Here is a 20,000-nt window from a genome sequence, read left to right on the forward strand (position 1 = left end):
TGCGTAGCAATTTATTGGTCATGGAGTTGATGAGTTGTACTTTGGAACACATCCTCAGCCTTCACCTTTGCCTTACATTGTCTAATATCTTTACCTGCAACGAATGTTTCACTGTCTGCCTGAGTCTGCCGATGGACTGCTGGGCCCGAGTCTCCACTGGAAATAGGTCACACGGAGCATCTAACACCTCATATGCTTGGTAGAGCTGGTGTTGGCTTAATGGTTAGGGTGGTGGGCTTGGGATCCTAGGATCCTGAGTTCAAATCCCACTCAGCTGTTGAATTAATACTAGATGGGGTTGACTCGGCCTGTCATCCTTCCGAGGTCGGCAAAATGAGTGCCAGCTTGCTGGTATCCTGTGTCGGAGTGGCAACCCATCCAGGAATGTGCCCAATAGCCAAGGACACTGCCTAGGCAGTACCAACGCTCTGCAGAGAGTATGGTCCCAATGGATGGATAACACCATCACCACTCCCAATCTTTATCTCCTATTAATTTATGTTTCCCTCACTTTCTGTTTTTTGGTTCAGTTGCTCTTATCCTCCCTTCCTTCCCTTTGTTTTAAGGAGCAAATACCACTCATTGCTTTGCTGACAAGAATACCGAGGGGTGGGGGAGCGGAGAGGAGGGGAACGAGGAGGGGGGGAGCGAGGGAGGTAAAGTTGGAGGGGTGGGGGGCAGAGAGGAGGGGGAGCGAGGGAGGTAAAGTTGGAGGGGGTGTGGGGGAGGGGGGGAAGGAAGGTAGTGAGAGGAAGAGATGGCAGACGTGCGGTGGGGCGTTAATTATGATTCATGCTGTCTCATCAAAATGCTTCTGCATCGAATAACAGTGAAGATGTAAACAAAACAACAACTAACGGAACAGGAAGATTATCACTTCTGGCGTCACACAGAAAACGATTCAGCACAAAAAACGTTGCTCTTCTGCATTAACCCCGCCCACAATCCACGCGGCAATCTCCGCCCACAATCCACCCGGCAATCTCCGCCCACATCACACCCAACAATAAGTGTGACAGAAGACACAAAACAGAATAGCCAATTATATAACAGCGCGATGTCGCCGCGCTGTAATAAAATAATGTCTGATATCCATTTTCTACTGGTCATATGATGAATACCGTCAAGCGACAAACGTCGCTGAGACCCATAGTGATAGAGATATGGGGGTAGAGGAGTCAGCAGAAGAGAGTATGTTATGCTTTATGAAAAATACACAGTCACACACACACAGTCACACACACACAGTCACACACACACAGTCACACACACACAGTCACACACACACAGTCACACACACACAGTCACACACACACACACACAGTCACACACACAGTGTCACACACACACACAGTGTCACACACACACACAGTGTCACACACACACACACACACAGTGTCACACACACACACACACACACACAGTGTCACACAGTGTCACACACACACACAGTCACACAGTGTCACACACACACAGTCACACACACAGACACACACACAGTCACACACACACAGTCACACAGTCACACAGTCGCACACACACAAAGTGGCACACACAGTCACAGTCGCACACACAGTCACACACACACACACAGTCACACACACACACAGTCACACACACACACAGTCACACACTCACACACACACACACAGTCACACAGTCACACAGTCACACACACACACACAGTCACACACACACTCACTCACACACACAGACACACAGTCACACACTCACACACAGTCACACACACACACAGACACACACACACAGTCACACACACACACATTCACACACACACACAGTCACACACACACACAGTCACACACACACACACAGTCACACACACACACAGTCACACACACACACCGACACACACACACAGTCACACACACACAGTCACACACACACACAGTCACACACACACACAGTCACACACACACAGTCACACACACACACAGTCACACACACACAGTCACACACACACACACAGTGACACACACACACACACACACAGTCGCACACACACACACAGTCACACACACACACACAGTTACACACACAGTTACACACACACACAGTCACACACACACACAGTCACACACACACACACAGTCACACACACACACAGTCACACACACACAGTCAGTTACACACACACAGTCACACACACACAGTCACACACACACACAGTACACACACTGTGACACACACACAGTACACACAGTCACACACACACAGTACACACACACAGACACACACACACAGTCACACACACACAGTCACACACACACACACACAGTCACACACACACACACACAGTCACACACACACACACGCAGTCACACACACACACACACAGTCACACACACACACACACAGTCACACACACACACACAGTCACACACACACACACAGTCACACACACACACACACAGTCACACCCTGTGCATACACACACACACAGTCACACACACACACACACAGTGACACACACACTGTGACACACACAGGCACACGCACACACACAGTGACACACAGTGACACACAGGCACACACACACACAGTCACACAGTCACACACACAGTCACACACACACACAGGCACACAGTCACACACACAGACACACACACACACACACACAGTCACACACACACACAGTCACACACACACACAGTCACACACACACACAGTCACACACACACACAGTCACACACACACACAGTCACACACACAGTCACACACACAGTCACACACACAGTCACACACACAGTCACACACAGAGTCACACACAGAGTCACACACAGAGTCACACACAGAGTCACACACAGAGTCACACACAGAGTCACACACACAGTCACACACACAGTCACACACACAGTCACACACACAGTCACACACACACAGTCACACACACACAGTCACACACACACAGTCACACACACACAGTCACACACACACAGTCACACACACACAGTCACACACACACAGTCACACACACACAGTCACACACACACAGTCACACACACACGTCACACACACACAGTCACACACACACAGTCACACACACACAGTCACACACACACAGTCACACACACACAGTCACACAGTGGCACACACACAGTCACACACACACACAGTCACACACACACACAGGCACACACAGACACACAGACACACACTCAGGCACACAAACAGACACTCACAGACACACAGTCACACACACACAGACGCACAGACACACACACACACACACAGTCACACAGTCACACACACAGTCACACACACATACACAGTTACACACACACAGTCACACACAGTCACACACACACACACAGGCAGTCACACACACAGTCACACACACATACACAGTTACACACACACACACACACAGTCACACACACACACACACAGTCACACACACACACACACACAGTCACACACACACACACACAGTCACACACACACACACAGTGACACACACACACACACACAGTCACACACACACACACACACAGCCACACACACACACAGACACAGTGACACACACAGTGTACACACACACACAGTCACACACACACAGACACACAGTTATACACACACACACAGTTACACACAGAGACACACAGACACACAGTTACACACACATACACACCCACACACACACAGTTACACACACACACAGTTACACACACACAGTTATACACACACACAGTTACACACACACAGTTACACACACACACAGTTACACACACACACACACACAGTGACACACACACAGTGACACACACACACACACAGTGACACACACACACACAGTGACACACACACACACAGTGACACACACACACAGTGACACACACACACACAGTGACACACACACACACAGTGACACACACACACACAGTGACACACACACACACAGTGACACACACACACACACAGTCACACACACACACACACACACAGTCACACACACACACACACACACAGTCACACACACACACACACACACACACACACACTCACACAGTCACACACCCACTCACACAGTCACACACATACACACACAGTCACACAGACACACACAGTCACACACACACACACACAGTCACACACACACACACACAGTCACACACACACACACAGTCACACACAGACACACACACAGTCACACACAGACACACACACACAGGCACACACACACACACACAGACAGTCACACACACACAGACAGACACAGTCACACACACACACACAGTCAGTCACACACAGACAGACAGACACAGTCACACACACACACACAGTCACACACACACACACAGTCACACACACACACACAGTCACACAGACACACAGTCACACAGACACACAGTCACACACACACAGGCACACACACACACAGTCACACACACACACAGTCACACACACACACAGTCACACACACACACAGTCACACACACACACACAGTCACACACACACACAGTCACACACACACACAGTCACACACACACACACACACAGACACACACACACACACACACACACGTGCTTGGCCAATATCGGCAATTTTTCGGGAATCGGCAGGTTGGATTCGGTGTGATTACCGACTATAGTTAGTGTTGTATACAACCCAAAAACCTTGAGTAGCTTTCACGGAAAAAACAACATTGCATTTATATAGACGTTTCGGGGATATGTTCACAAACATTGATCTTTACATGCAGCTGCATGTGATGGGTGAAAAAATTATTTGGCTCCGTAATTTAGAAATTGGGTGTTCTTTCATGGACCGCTCACGCAGGGTGACGGAGCCCGGGCCGCTCGTCACATGCACGCATCACGGTCCACACAAACGTTACAACTTTATTTTAAAATGTCCGTTTTTCACCAGATTTGCTTTGATTCCCTGCAGAGCACCTCGCGAAACCTCCGAAAATATGGACGCAGATCTGGTAGACACTATGGATAAGCAGTCCCTCTGGGGGACAGCATGCGGTCAAGCAGTGAACACATTAAATCATACAGCTCAATGAAGCTGGTTAATTTTGGCACATTCCTAAATCATTTGTTCACTCAATATGTCTCGAAATGGAAGAAAAAGATAAGTGTAATGCTTTGGAAAGTGTGTGTGTGTGTGTGTGTGTGTGTGTGTGTGTGTGTGTGTGTGTGTGTGTGTGTGTGTGCGTGCGTGCGTGCGTGCGTGCGTGCGTGCGTGCGTGCGTGCGTGCGTGCGTGCGTTTTTATTTTTTATTTTTTTACACGTGTGTACCATACCCTTCCCTTGCTTGCTTCAAGTAAATAGGTGTATCGGCTAAGTTATAAGACTCGTTGTCTATCTATAATTCCAGCAATCTCTGTGTGTGTGTCTGTGTGTCTGCGACCACTGTTTCTCGACAAACACTGGTCCTATCTCATTGAAACTTGCCAGGTATATTGCTCGGGCCCTGTGGATGTGCCTTTTCAAGGTTTGATATTAATCGGACAAGTGGTTCCCAAGTTATGGCCAATTATTTACCAAACCAATGACAGGACACGGTGCTATGACGTTACGATTGACGTCACAATTTTTTTTTTGCACGTACGGCCACGCACATACGGGCACGCACGTACGGGCCTGCACTAGTTTCTTTAAATTATCCAATTTTGACACTTATTTAGTCCAGACAATATCCGATCCTCGTAGCCGAAATAATATTTTTATAATATTCTTTAATTCGTTCCATGAGAAAGATTGTGGAAAATTACATCATATAATGGATGAATTCACTACAAATTCCTAATTTGAAAACTATAGCACGTACAAAAGTGATGTACCCAGCGAGTCATAGTAGTCCAGTCAATTTAGCGAAAATTTGGCTAAACCCACCACTAATTGCAACAGAAATGAATCCACTTTTATTTGATGGAATTGGGTCCTAGAAATAATTTTTCCATATTTTTTGGAGGGGGTGGGGGGGGGCGGAGGTTACATAAAAAATCCCACCAAGTCCAGGTATTGGAACATGCTGAATTTTATGATTGAAAATTGTGAATCTACCAATCTCATGAGCCAATAGTTCTATACAAAAATTGACATAACTCAGTTAGTTTTTACAGTAGTAACCTAAAATTGGTATCTACACTTATGTTTTCATAGCTAATCTTTCAGAAAAACATGGTGTCGAAGCGATATGACCATATTTAAGGCCTCTTTTAAGAGATGGGCCTACCCCTTTAGCCCTTTTCCTACCCACAACCGAGAAAATGGATAGCCTACATCAGAATGGATAGCCTACATCAGCCTGATCAACAAGACAAGCTCATGTGAGTTTTTTGGCTTCCCTAGAGTAAGGATTACTCCCTTAACCGATTATCACCAGGTGGCAGCACTCTTTAATGGCTGCCTTTGTTTTACAACTTTCAGTTTTGTGTCGAGTTTCCAGTAAATATTTTACAATAAGACAGAATATGAATGCAAGGACAAGCCACGAGTTCAACTTTATCCCAGGCACTGCGTAGATGACTCAGAGGTAAGCATTTAAGTCTTACCATGAATATGGCTTGATACGACCCTGTGGAGTATCTCATAATCAGAATTGTCTGAAGCAAAGGTTCCCTTTTGTTTTTCAGGGCAAGTATGGCTGAGTGTTTCTTCTATGGTGACCTACTATCCAATGGATCCCAGGTGGTGACGCTCACTCCGAAAGGTTGTGAAGGAATCACAAAGACAAGTGCAGGGGTCAATGACAACATACAGGTCATACCAGGTCAGCAGGTGCATACAAACTGCCGAAGAGACTATAACAGAGATGGCAGCAGGCAAAAGCGCAAATCTCCAGTTGATAGACGTCTTAGTCTCCGTTCAAGTGATCTAACGTTTTGTTATCAAGATCACTGTTTGTTCTGTGGAACTGGGGACAGACACCAATGACGACAGAAACACCATGTCCTCGTGCCCGTCCTTACGTTCGACTTCCAGGACAACAAAAGGAAGAAATGCGGAGATCGTGCTGATGAATTGGGAGAAACTGTATTGTCACGAATAAACTTTGTCCAAGATCTGCATCCTGCAGATGCTATGTACCACCAGTCATGCAGTGTCAACTTCAAAACAATGAAACAAATCCCTGAATGTTTTCGAAGTGACACTCACTCCTCTAAGAAAAGAAAGACTGGGCGGCCTGTCGCTATGGATAGGGAGCAGGCTTTCTTGAAAGTGGTTGACAATCTTGAAGCGAACGACGAAGAACTGACCACTGTTCAAGACCTCATTTCGCAAATGGCCGATGTTCTACAAAATTCTGAGTGAACCATATGGACATACCCACATGAGAGAGAAACTTGGAGAACATTTTGGTGACAAAAGTGTCATCACAGAGATCAATGGGAAGAAAAACATAGTGACATTTCGACAGAAGGCTGCCTCAATCATAAGTGACTTTTGTAGTCAATCCAAGACTTCTGATCCTGAGGTTGAAAAGCTTCAGTTCATCGAGACTGCAGTGAAATTGATAAAGACTGACATAAAGTCAGTTGTTCAAAGCAAGGATATTTACCCTGCCACGATTGAAATGTCTTCTATTGATATGACAAGTGCATTCTTACCAAACTCTTTGCAACATTTCTTAGACAGTCTTTTGGTCAGAAAGGATAAAGATCTCAAAGCACTAAGGGGTATCTTCCAGTGGACAAGCTTTAATGCAGGCAACTAGGCCCAGAGTTCTTACAGCCCCACTGCAGTGAGGACTTAGTGTGCAACTGCACTCACTTCGCTTCTCGTTTTCTTGTGGACACATGATATAAGCATGGCTTTTGCAGTTCATATACTGAAATTCAGAAGAATGAAATGTGTGCTGCGACTCAGAGTGGGACACATATACCAGGTTATATCCCAGGCCATTTCATACAGTATGCAGCGGATAACGTGGACCACAATGTGCGAACCCTAGACGGTAGTGGTACGTTTCACGGCATGGGTATAGTTGCCAACATCACCCCAAAGGTCGCCAGCGCATCCATAATAAAACGGGTAACTGTGATCGCACGTGATATAGCCGAAGTGGGAAAGATTGATATTAGACATTATGTGGCCCCAACAAATGGAGTGAAAAGGCTTGAGTACAAGAAAATCATGTTATCAGGGATACAATCACAAGAAGAAATGGCAAATGTCGATCTTTTGTTGAAAACAACCTTTCCAGTTAGACCACAGAGACCAGCCTGGTCAGGTTTTATGCAACTGATCGCTAAAGCTGACCATCCTGGCGTATCATCGGTAAGGCTGCTGCCAATGATTGACATGGACGCGGGTGACTTGACGTGTATATACTCGACCTTGTGTTTTGTGTTTGATCATTCCAATCGGTATAAGGTTACTCCTGTGATAACCTTCGATCAACCACTCTGGTGGAAGGCTACCACCATCCTAGAAAATGAAAAGGAGGGAAGTCCACTCCAGTCACCTTCAGAGACTGAGGATGAATGTGATGCTGATGAAGAATTTGAAGATGAGGAATCTTTGCCCTCAGTGGTTTTAGATATAGAGCCCAAGATGAGGAATCGACTGATGAGGAACAAGGGGTACCAGATATCATGAGAATGTTGCAAAGATGCTTGACCAACTGATTGCAGGAGAGATATCCCTGTCAGAGGTTGACTCATCACCAACATTGAAAATGATACAAGCCTTGATTTCTAATGCAACTGACATACCCAAAGAAAAAATGAACATTTGTCAGCTGTGGACGATATACACGAAGATGGTTGACATCACACGCAAATTTCTAAGATCAGAAAGGACCGGGAACTGGGCACTTCATCTTCACGCAATGCATGAGATGTTACCTTATCTGGCAGCTTCAGGCCACAATTTATACACAAAGTCTGCATATCTACTTGCAGAAGATGTGTGACCTTGAGACCAGAAATGAGACGCTTTGCAATCAGTTCAAAGATGGACTTCATGTTGTGCGCAGGTCTGAGAGATTCTGGGCTGAGTTGTCTCCTGACTTGGTAATAGAACAGGTTCTCATGCGAAGCCTCAAAACAACAGGTGGTCTAACCAGAGGACGAGGAATGACAGAAATGCAAAGGAATGTGTGGTGCATGTCGAGTCCGGTTAGTGCAGAAGTGAACCAAGCTATGCAGCAGCTTACCTCTGTAACATTTGCCACCAGTGAGCAACACAAAGACCTGTCCACAGCCCGTCAGAAGAAGGATTCTGCCGATGTGAACAAATTTATTCAATTCCTTCAGGACAAGAATCCATTTGATAAGGAAAGTAGTCCAAGGAATGTAGTGACTGGTGTAATTGCAGCTGAGAAAGTGAATGTGACTCATTCTAAAGAGGTTGTGGATAGCATTCTGGATGGAATGTTTGGGGAAAAGGTTTGCAACTACACATTTTGGAAAAAAGATACAGCAATTACGATGGAATCCAAGTCAAAAATCTGGATTGATGCTGAAGATGTGCACATTGACCCTCAACTACTGTTCCAAAGACCGGTTATCATTTGTACACAGAAGGACAAACTCAATGAAGCCTTTCGTCATGAACTGTGTGGGTTCCCTGCAGCTCTCTTTGAAAGACGGGATGTTCTCTTAAAGGCCACTAAGCCAGTGCTGGCAAATGCCATCTGGGAATTAGCACCCGCCATCTCTGACGAAGACAAAGAACAACTTGAATCCAGCCATATTAAACATGTCATCAATGGAGGTGCTTTGTTGCACAGGATCCTTTGGGAGAATGGACAGACATATGATGCCATCTGTCAAAGATATGCCACATACGTAATGCGGAAACACACAGTCCACCGTGATCTTTGATGGATATGACTGTGGGCCAGCGCCAAAGGAGGGCACCCAATCCAGACGAATTAGATCAGGAGCAGTCAGAGATGTCCATGTCTCACCGGGTATGCAACTCATCATGAAGAAAGACGACTTTTTGGCCAGCAAAACCAATAAACAGAAGTTCATTAACATGCTGAGTAGTTCCCTGGAGAAATCGGGCTGCGAAGTTCACCAGGCAGATGGCGATGCTGACATAGTTATTGTGGCACATGCTCTGAAGTTTGCTGAGACATGTGACACCATCGTTGTTGGGGATGATACCGACTTGATACTTTTGTGCCATCATGCCACTAGCAACCACAAGAAACTTTACTTCCATCCAGAGGCAAAATCCAGACAACAGCAAAGGTACATGGCCATTCATAAAGCAAGACCAGAGCTGGGAGATCAGGTGTGTCGTGACTTGTTGTTTGTCCATGCCATGCTAGGTTTTGACACAACTTCGAGATTGTTTGGTTTTGGGAAAGCCATGGGGTTGAAACTGATCCAGACTAATGAGACTTTCATCGAGCAGGCAAAGGTCTTTAACAGATGAGGATGCACACAGAGTGAAGTCACTGCCGCTGGAGAAAAAGCTATCCTGTGTTTATACACGACAACTGCCAAGATCGATGATTTAAACGAACTAAGACACCAGAGGTTCCTTGAACTTGTGAAGACAAGCAAGAAGCCAATTCAACCTAAAAGTTTACCACCCACTTCAGCAGTCGCAAAGTTCCACAGCCAGTGTGTATATCATCAAGTCCAAGCATGGCAAAATGTAGGGCTTGATGCCGAAGAGTGGGGTTGGAAAATTGTAGACGGACAAATGATTCCGGTTCAAACTTGCGAGGACGTTTCACCCAGGGAATTACTTGAGTTTGTGAGATGTCAATGCAAAACTGGATGTAGCACTAATCACTGCAGCTGTAAAAAGACTGGAATATCATGTACTATGGCATGTGGGGAGTGCAGAGGTGTGTATGAGAATGGAGGAGACGATGGGACTGAAATGACAGATGATACTGATGAGAATAATGACCCCCAGTATTGAAAATGAAGTCAATTGGGACAATTATCAACTGATAAATTCAATTTATACTTTTCTATTATGGAGATAGTCATATCACATCAACAATTTAACTGTCTGTGATTAATTAAGGATTGATGGTATTTTTATGTACTTTTCATATGTACCCTAATTTCGCCAGTACCCTAATTATGCAATATTTTTGACCACGAAATAAACAGTTCCAATACTGCAATTAAATGGGATTTTATTATGTTATTTAGTGCAGACCAAGGGTCTCAATAAAGTTGGTTTTGTTTCTGTTGCAATTCGTGGTGGGTCTAACCCTAAGTTGACTGTCATAGCTATGATGAACAGGCATTCCATAATATGAGTGAGGAAAGTGGGGGAAAAAAAAAGAAAGAAAATCTATCCTTAAGAAATCCTCGTGGCTTGTCCCAAGTCAAGGAATGGTTGAGCATGCCAAAAAACATGGTGGCTTCAGACCCCAGTGAGGTTACCTCGGATAGGCCTTAAGACCCCAGAGAGAGTGGTGATTGAGGATGCACTTGATAAAGGGTGTAATTAAATAAGGCTGTTAAGTATCTTCAAAAGGGGTGTTTTAATTAGCCCAAACATCCAATTTTCAGTCTTACAATTCCTTGGAGTTTTCTTGGTATGCATGCAAGGTTTCAGGCTGCTAGGTTTCATCATTTTGGAGTTAAGGAGGGAGACACTGACGCGCACGCATCCACATGTGCACATACACTTATTAGTATCGATAACAATTGTAGATTTGGGATAAGGTTATATCACTCGTGCGTAGGTTTTGCTGTCTTCTATCTTGGCTAATTTGGAAGTTGTGCCTTTGGCTCCGTGGAGAGGGGGAGGAATCTCTTGCTTGTATTTATTTATTGCATACATGCCTATTATTTGACCTATGATGACCTAAAGAAGTTAAAATTTGATCATTTTAATCAAATCATCAAAATTGTTTGTGAAACTTAAATTATCTCGTCGAACAGTTGATTTTCATTTCAATTTAAGCCTAATGTGTTGCTCATATGCCTGATTTGTCCATTTCATATATTTTCAGATATCCTCCTTGAGGCTACATGATGGATGATGTGTGCAAGAGGAAACTGTTTTGTCACCAACAATCACCAAAACTGTTAATGAAATCCAAATTATAAGTTCAGTTCATTTTAGTGTTCCATATTTACCTCTGCCACCAAAGGTGAAGGAGCTTATGTTTTCACCTCTGTGTGTCTGTGTCTGTCTGTGTCTGTGTCTGTGTCTGTTTGTGTGCAGGATATCTCAAAAAGAGATTTTGGTGAAGATTTGGATCCGGATCCGGCTACTACAATTTTTTGAAGTGATTCTACACCCTTGTGAGATAGGTCTAAACCGATTATATACGACGATATCTTAAAACGTGGATGGATTTGCACAGGTTGGGATGATGTATCCGAATCCGGATCTGGATATTAGAATTATTTAATTTTCAGAATGATTCTTCACCATTGAGAGATAGGGCCAAAAACGATATAGTACTGTTTAGCAGGATATTTCAAAAATGTACTGGGTCCGATACGTTCTCGTAGATCAGGCATTACGTGGTGGAGGGTATGCTCTACCGAGTGCCCTTCCAATTTACCTTGTGAACATTCATTAAATCAAGAGTTGATATCATTATCATACATTCATGCAGAGGTAACAATATAAAACATAGCGGCAATACCCCTGGGCGCTCATTTGGTAGCGGCTGGACAAGACAACCAGGTAACCACTGGTAGGCATTGATGACTCACAAAATATTTAATGGAGAAGAAAGTACATACCTATGGATGTGTTTTTTTTTAATGCCATGAACAAACCTTAGGACATCACGGGTGATAAAGGTTGTGGTCAAGTTTCATTGAAATTGTGTGTGTGAAGAAAGCAAATACCTATTTTGCGGGGCACCCCCCCCCCCCAATCGACCCCTTCATATCTCGAATTTTTTTAATGGCATGAGCAAACTTTGGTACATCACGGGTGATGAAGGTTGTTGTTAAGTTTAATCGGAATTGTGTTTGTAGTTTCGGAGAAGAAAGCAAATACATATTTTGGGGGCAACCCCCCTTACAATCCCTTCGAGCCAAATTTTTCTCATGTCATGAATAAACTTTGGTACACCATGGGTGATGAAGTTTGTGGTCAAGTTTACGCACGGATGACGCACCATCCCATCAGCTCCCCGGAACTACGTTCCAAGTAAGCTAAAGAGTAAGGATACATGTATTCACTATCAGTGTGAAATATGAAGGAAACTAATGTAGACCTTGTAGCATCGCTCCTTGTCAAACAGTACATTTTACAACTTCAAAATAGTTGAACAGTGCAACCAGTACTTTGTATCAACAAGTTTACTCATCTTCACCATCGTCATCTGTGAAACGAGCACACTTGTTTGTTTTCGCTGAACATTTACATGCACCAGACATAGTCGCTGCAGAATTGCAACAGGGACATTTCACTGTGCGTACAACTGCTAGTTGCATGCAGTGTTTGACTTTTTGGCTTTAGAACAGACATATAATCGTGAAGTCGACACCTATTCAAAGGGATGACTCAAAAAGCATCTGATGGAGAGAAATATTTGAGAGCACTTCCAGCACTGACTGCTGTGTCAGAACAGACAAAGGCAATGGCCCACTTTCAGGATGGTGGTATGAAAGTATCAACAAAGTCTAAAGCCATCAATGACAGAAGTTGTGAACACGATGAAAGATGTACTGAAACGAGAAATGTTCATTCTGTTCAATACTTCTTGGTCAGAACTCAACATTGCAACTGGAGAGAAGTGCAAATATCTCGACGAGCTGGACGCTAAAGAGAAAGGGCTGACAGCACGAGCACAACCTGAACAGAACCGGAGTCTTCAAATTGCACCAGTACACCTTCAGACTTTTGAGGAGAAAAGTCAAAAGAAAGCCAAATGTCAACAGTCGAGAATATACCAGGAAGAAATCAGCCTTGCAGAGTCTCTCTCATCTGAGATATGGGCAAGGATGCTTTCAGCTATGAATGGACAGAATATCCAGAATCACTATTTGAACCAGAACAAACCATGCTGCAAGGCTATGTAATGAGGAAAGGAAATGAGGCCGACTACTTTGTTATTATGAAAAACCAATTGAGGGATTCATGGTTTGAAAAAAAAAAAAAAACATCTTCCTGAAACTGATTACGAAGTTCTTTTGATTGTCGATCCTATGACATTCATCCACCTTAACCAGGATAGTGGATGCAACAAATTTGTGGACCTTCAATCAAACTACTTGCAAAAGTTGCTGTCAGCATGCCTTGCACAATGTATCTGTGTGAATGTGGTTGGGGATTGCTATGACAGAGTCATTCAAGAGTTTGAAGAGTGAAGAAATGGCCCGACAACAGAAAACTCAAGGATGCAGTCGAACATATGATATCAAGAATAACTTGCCGATCTCACTATGGAAGAAATGCATTGCGAACCCTATGAATAAAGCAGCTCTTCAGAATTACCTTGCAGACTCCTGGAGAAACAATCATGAAGGAGTGCCTCAAAGTGTCGAGTTGATTATCGGTGCCCTCTGCAACGAATCATATAAAGCTGTTATTTTCATGACACAGCTGTTCTATCAGCACCAGCATGTGGAGATCATGAGGAAGCAGACACACGGATCGTTGCCCATATGTATTGCTGTGTAAGCCACAATGGATGCAAGTGTGATGATACAGGTTACTGACACAGACACACTGACTATTACAATCTACTATGGAGTTTGCATACCCTGAGTGAGAGAACTGTGGGTGCAGAAGGGCTCCATCTACATGCAATGCCATAGTATCGCAAATCCATTAGCTGAGAACAATCGCTTGCCAGTTGGAATTTTCACCTCGGCACTTCTTTGTGGCCAAATAATGAGTGGATGTGACGCTGTCAATTATGCATGTGGGAGAGGGAAGAAAATAGTTCAAGGTTGCTCTGAGGAATGCAGTTTGGCGAAAACCTTCTTACCATAACAGGAGCAGTGATCGAAGCATGTAGGGCTTTCTTTTTGAAGCTCTGGTGATATCACCGGCAATCTAGACCAGTTACCTTCGGGCGAACCGAGGGAAGTATAAGGAAACTTCCTCCAACTGAGAGTACCTTTCAAAACCATATGCTTTGAGATCTGTCTCAGATTGCCACATGCAATAGAGCTCATCAGTGTGATCTCAACTTGCTTGATGCTGCATCATTTGGTAGAAAGCTTGGAGAGGGAAATTTGGTTCCCATCATGATGGATGAACCGCTCAGGCCTTCAATAGCCAAGCAAAAGCACTATTGCCAGTGTGACGAGCAAGTGTGAAATGAATTGCTCTTGTGTTACTGCTGCTGGTGTGATATGTGTGGTTGCATGTAAATGGTCAGCGAAGCCAAACAAGTGTGCGTGCCACTGATGACGATGATGAAGATGAGTAAACTTGTTGATATAAAGTAGTGGTTACACTGTTGAACTATTTTGCCGTTGTAAAGTGTACTATTGGATTGGATAATGTACTGCTTGACAACGATGCAAACAAGCTTTGCTTTGCATTAGGTCCCTTCATATTTCACCCTGATGGTGAACCAGTCTTGTATTGGTTAAAACCTGTATCCTTACTTTGTTATATTGTTAAATACTTGTTACTTCTGTATCATTGTATGATTGTGACATCAACTGTTGATTAAATGAATGTTCACAAGGTAATATATGGAACACTAAAATGAACTGAACTGATGATTTGGGTTTCATAAATGGTTTTGGTGATTTTTGGGACAAAACAGTTTCCTCTTGCATCCATCATGTAGTTTCAAGAGGTTATCTGAAAATATATGAAATGGACAGCTCATCAGGCATTCATACCAGTGATGCATTAGACTTGTATTAAAATGAAAATGTACTGTTCGACTCGATAATGTTTCATGAACAATTTTGATTATTTTATGACTAAAATTATCAATTTTTGACTTCTCAATGTCATCAGAGTTCAAATATTAGGTTACCGACTGAAAGAGGATATCAAATTTCTTGAATATGTTTCACAACAGCTGGTTATCTTCATGTATTATGTTGTTGTTGACATTTGGTAAATAAGTGATGCCAAAAATCGCACCTATTTTATGATGGGGTACCTACTCTCAAACCCCTATCCTGGTGGTTTCGCAAGACAGGTAGCTGATCAGGCCTGTTGATTCTGAATATACAGCCATGAAACAAGAATAAAATTGTGACCTACAAAGTATAGGAAGAGGTGTCCGGTCTATCCCAAAGTCCTGGGACTGGATCCCAGACTATTATGCCTGGACATAGCCACTGCATTTTATCCCTGTACAATTTATTACCTGTATGATTTTATCTAATAGTGTCTTGAACTCTTTGAAATCTGCATTAGCATTTGCTTCTTTTCAAGGACCTCGAATTTTACACCCCCACCCCTCCCCCCTCCCATTGTTAAATATTTCAGCACATTGTCAGTGTCTTGTAGTCTTTGCTTTTCCTGCCTAGTCAAGTGTAGTTTGCACTTGGTGGGATCAAGAACTTGCAATTTGACTTTTTCAGGTGTTTTGGTTAGTTCCGCCATCTCCACGGAACCTGGAGGTGTACGAGGGTTGGGTGCTATCGGGTAAACAAGGGGACATCTTCTTGGCAGACCGGGCTGATGCCTGCCAACGTATTCACCTCCAACAGGGATTCACTTTCCTTATACCTTCTGGTGCGTTACTGATCTGAAAGGAGTCTGTGTGGGTGGAGACATTTGGAAAACTGGTTGCTGCAAGAATTGTGTTGCTTGATCATAAAAATATTACAACAAAGCAAATTATTATGCAGAAATACCTTTTTTGCTCAATACGTTCATGGACATGTCTGGAATTGAACAGGCTGGCTGCACGCGGTGTACACACCGGAGGATGCTCTTGTGTTTGGTGGGAACTTCCTCCACAGCTTTAACATCCCTATGCAGCTTGCCATCCATGAGCTGGAGGACAAAACGCATGTATGAAACTGAACTTTTCTTGGTCGTTGGGAGGATAGGGGACTGTGTTGAAGGTAGTGATGTACAAGTCATTATTTTATCTCCACCACCGAAGGTGGATGGTGGTTATGTTTTCACCCTTGGTCAGTCTGTCTGTCTCTGTTTGTGAACAAGATATATCAAAAAGTTGTTGATGGATTTGGATGAAATTTGTTGGAGAGCTTGGGTATGTGACATGGACGAAATGATTAAATTTTGGTGAAGAGCCGGATCTGGATCCTAAAAACTTTTTAAAGCTATTCCCCCACCATTTATATTAGAAATGGGGCTGAAAACGGCATGGAGCAGGATATCTCAAAAAGTTGTGGATGGATTCAGACGAAGCTTGGTGGATGATTTGCTTAGGTGACGAGAACAAGCCAATTGAATTTTAGTTCAGGTCCGAATCCAGATCCGGCCTATCAGTGGATACAAAACGTAAACTCATCAGCCTGGTGGACGTATGCGCTCTCCCGAGTGCCCTTCTAGTTTCTGTTGTTTTCTAAAGTGGTGGGTGTATTGCTATACTGTATTGTAGAATTACCAAGCATAATTTTCCTTAACCAACATTTAATTCATTTTATTAAGAAATATGAGAGCCGTTTAATTTCCTTGTCTTTCAGGTCCCTGCCAAGTTCCGGTACCCATTTTATTTTGAGATGGCGTGGTATGTCCTGGAGCGTTATGTGCACAGCATGACAGGCCGATCGCACCTGAAACTAAAAGTAGCTTCACACTCGTATGGTGGGTTTTATTTTTGCTCTGCTGTACCTTCATGATAGTGGTAAATATTGTACTGCATTCATCCGATAAGCCTCAATTTATGATCTGTGCTTTGTTTCGTGATTTAAAAAAAATAAAATTTGCCAACATGACCTTCAAATATAAGCTGTTTTCTTTATTTTTAAGGTTGTAAACTAAAATGTGCAATGTGCTGCAGATAATGTCAAAGAAATGCAAATATTAAACACTCTTTTTTCAGCAATGAAGTAAATCATAACAATGAGGGCTTACAGGAAGGCTTAGAGGTATGTACACTCGTCTCGAAGCTGTGTAGCCTGTGTTTGAATCTCAGTCCAGCTATAAACTGTCATCCTGGTGCTTCACAGGTAGGGTGATTTGTCAATGTGTGCCTTCCCTCAAATTGATGTTAAACTTCGTGTTTCGCCTACCAGCATTAGTTAATGTACATTAAAGATCCCACGGTGTCCTTTACAAAGAGTAGGCAAGCTATTGCCGAAGCAATGGCCAAATTCCTGCCTGAACTACTGCTGAAAGGCAATGGCAATCTATCCAGGATAACCCTTGCTCAAGAACCTGCTTCGGCAGCACCAACGCTCTATGACAGAGTATGGCGCATCAGAAGATAAGAGAAGAGAGGAGAGGGATCCTAACAATGGCAAACTACAAAGCACTGGCAACCGAGTGGCCCAAAACCTACCCTCCCCAGCACCCCCCCCCGCCCACCAGCCTGATGCCTGCCTCCCTGCCCCCTATGCATGAGTCCCCCCCCCCACATGGGCGGCTGAAACCCCACCCCACTCTGGCTGTCAAATACCTGCCCCTCCTTTTGGGTGGTCAAAATCTCACCCCGTCCCCGTGGGTGGCCAAACGTTTTTGCCCCTCACCCACCCACGTTGGTGTCCGAATGCCTGCCGGTGACTGAACGCCTGCTCATTATGTTACGTTTGTCTGTGCGCGTGTACAGATGAAGAAGATGGACAGAATGGTAGAACAGCTGGGGTAAAGGAAGAGAAAGTTGGGAGCAGCAGCGATGTGAAAAAACGTGCACTGAGCATGACCGGATTTGAGCTGACTGGACTGCGTTCCTTGCTGACACGATTGGAGGCACTGCCCGAGAACAAACAATGTGTGCCCAAAGGCATTGTGGAGTCTGTGGCTCTTCTTAATGAAGTCCGGGTATGAATCCCGGGATCAAAACCAAACCTCGACGCACTCCCTTCCCCAACCCCAATCCCCTTTTACCTTTTGACGAGTGTATTCTCCACAACCCACGGTATGTTATCTGCATCCATTTATGTTGACCTGGCCCTGCTTGATTAAATAGTTAATCAGTTGGCACAATCTGTTTCGCTATTGTTTAGACTCCAATTCCTATTTTTGTGTCAGGATACCGTGAGATTGTAGATGGGACAGGCAGCTAAATATCTCGTGTCGAATGCACTTAACTATACTATAACCTTCTGCTAGAAGCATTCTAGAATCAGTTTTTCCATGATACGACTCTACCAAGTCATAAAACTATTCTTTCATCATGAGTATAGTGTTCTGTCTGTGCAGGTGATGTTGACAGAACATACTCATGACAACCCCCAAACAGCCATCACTGGAGTGCCCATCGTCTCCTGCCCATCTCGGTCGCCCATGGTAACATTTTTGCACAGAAATGCAGCAATACTGCTTGGGGCAGTGCAGGTCTTTGGAACGGTGTGGGTGCTATCTGCGGGTATTTGGGGTGGTTCGGGTGTTATCCGCAGGCTGTGAGCAGATCTTTGGGACAGTGTGGGCTTTTGAGATACAGTGCAGGGATTTATCCACAGGCTGAGAGTTGGGGGGACGGGGCAGTGGGGGAGGGGTTGGTGATTATTGTGGTATTGGAAACCAGGATCGTTTTATAGCTGATGAGTAATTATGAAATGACATTTCACCATGTTGGTGCTTTACTTGATCCTTTAATTCTCTCGTTTGTTCTTTTCACCCTCAGCCTAAGACCTTTTCAAAGTTGCGCACAGCCACCTCTTCTAAGTCAAGTCCTCTTTCCGATGGAGGGGCATCCACAGGCATTTCTATGTCCAGCGGGTTGGGGAAGCATCGGCGCACACGCTGTCGGCGCTGTGATGCATGCATGCGAACGGAATGTGGTTCCTGTAACTTTTGCAAGGATATGAAGAAGTTTGGGGGTCCTGGGCGAATGAAGCAGTCCTGCTTGATGCGTCAATGCATTGCAGTATGTGCTCGAAGGGGTGGGAAATGTGTGGTTTGGGGGAGATAAAGTACATTAATATATCTTCCTTACAGGTGTCTTGAAGTATTTGGTCAGCCAAATACATTTTTTTTTGTCCATTTTTGTCCAGTAGTTTCAAGTCGTGACCAAAG

General features: G+C 44.2%; 1 protein-coding gene and 1 pseudogene across 6 annotated transcripts in view; both read left to right on the top strand.

Annotated features, from left to right (window-relative positions):
• LOC147018169 (lysine-specific demethylase 2B-like) overlaps window positions 1-20,000 on the top strand; it is a 110,039-nt gene that overhangs the window by 21,604 nt on the left and 68,435 nt on the right. For 5 of the 6 annotated variants that reach the window (XM_085897587.1, XM_085897590.1, XM_085897586.1 and 2 more), the window contains 6 exons: window positions 16,430-16,583; window positions 16,750-16,865; window positions 17,507-17,627; window positions 18,592-18,803; window positions 19,185-19,271; window positions 19,609-19,851. In XM_085897587.1, coding sequence (XP_085753713.1) covers window positions 16,430-16,583; window positions 16,750-16,865; window positions 17,507-17,627; window positions 18,592-18,803; window positions 19,185-19,271; window positions 19,609-19,851 — 933 coding nt within the window. Of the gene's footprint in view, window positions 1-6,708; window positions 6,748-16,429; window positions 16,584-16,749; window positions 16,866-17,506; window positions 17,628-18,591; window positions 18,804-19,184; window positions 19,272-19,608; window positions 19,852-20,000 lie in introns of those variants that run through there. The other variant, XM_085897591.1, reaches the window with a different exon arrangement.
• Window positions 1,213-6,603, top strand: LOC147018170 (uncharacterized; annotated as a pseudogene).

The sequence above is a fragment of the Eptatretus burgeri genome, chromosome 10, assembly GCF_056783735.1.
Source record: "Eptatretus burgeri isolate ZD-2024b chromosome 10, Ebu_testis_v1, whole genome shotgun sequence".
Taxonomy (NCBI): Eukaryota; Metazoa; Chordata; class Myxini; order Myxiniformes; family Myxinidae; genus Eptatretus; species Eptatretus burgeri.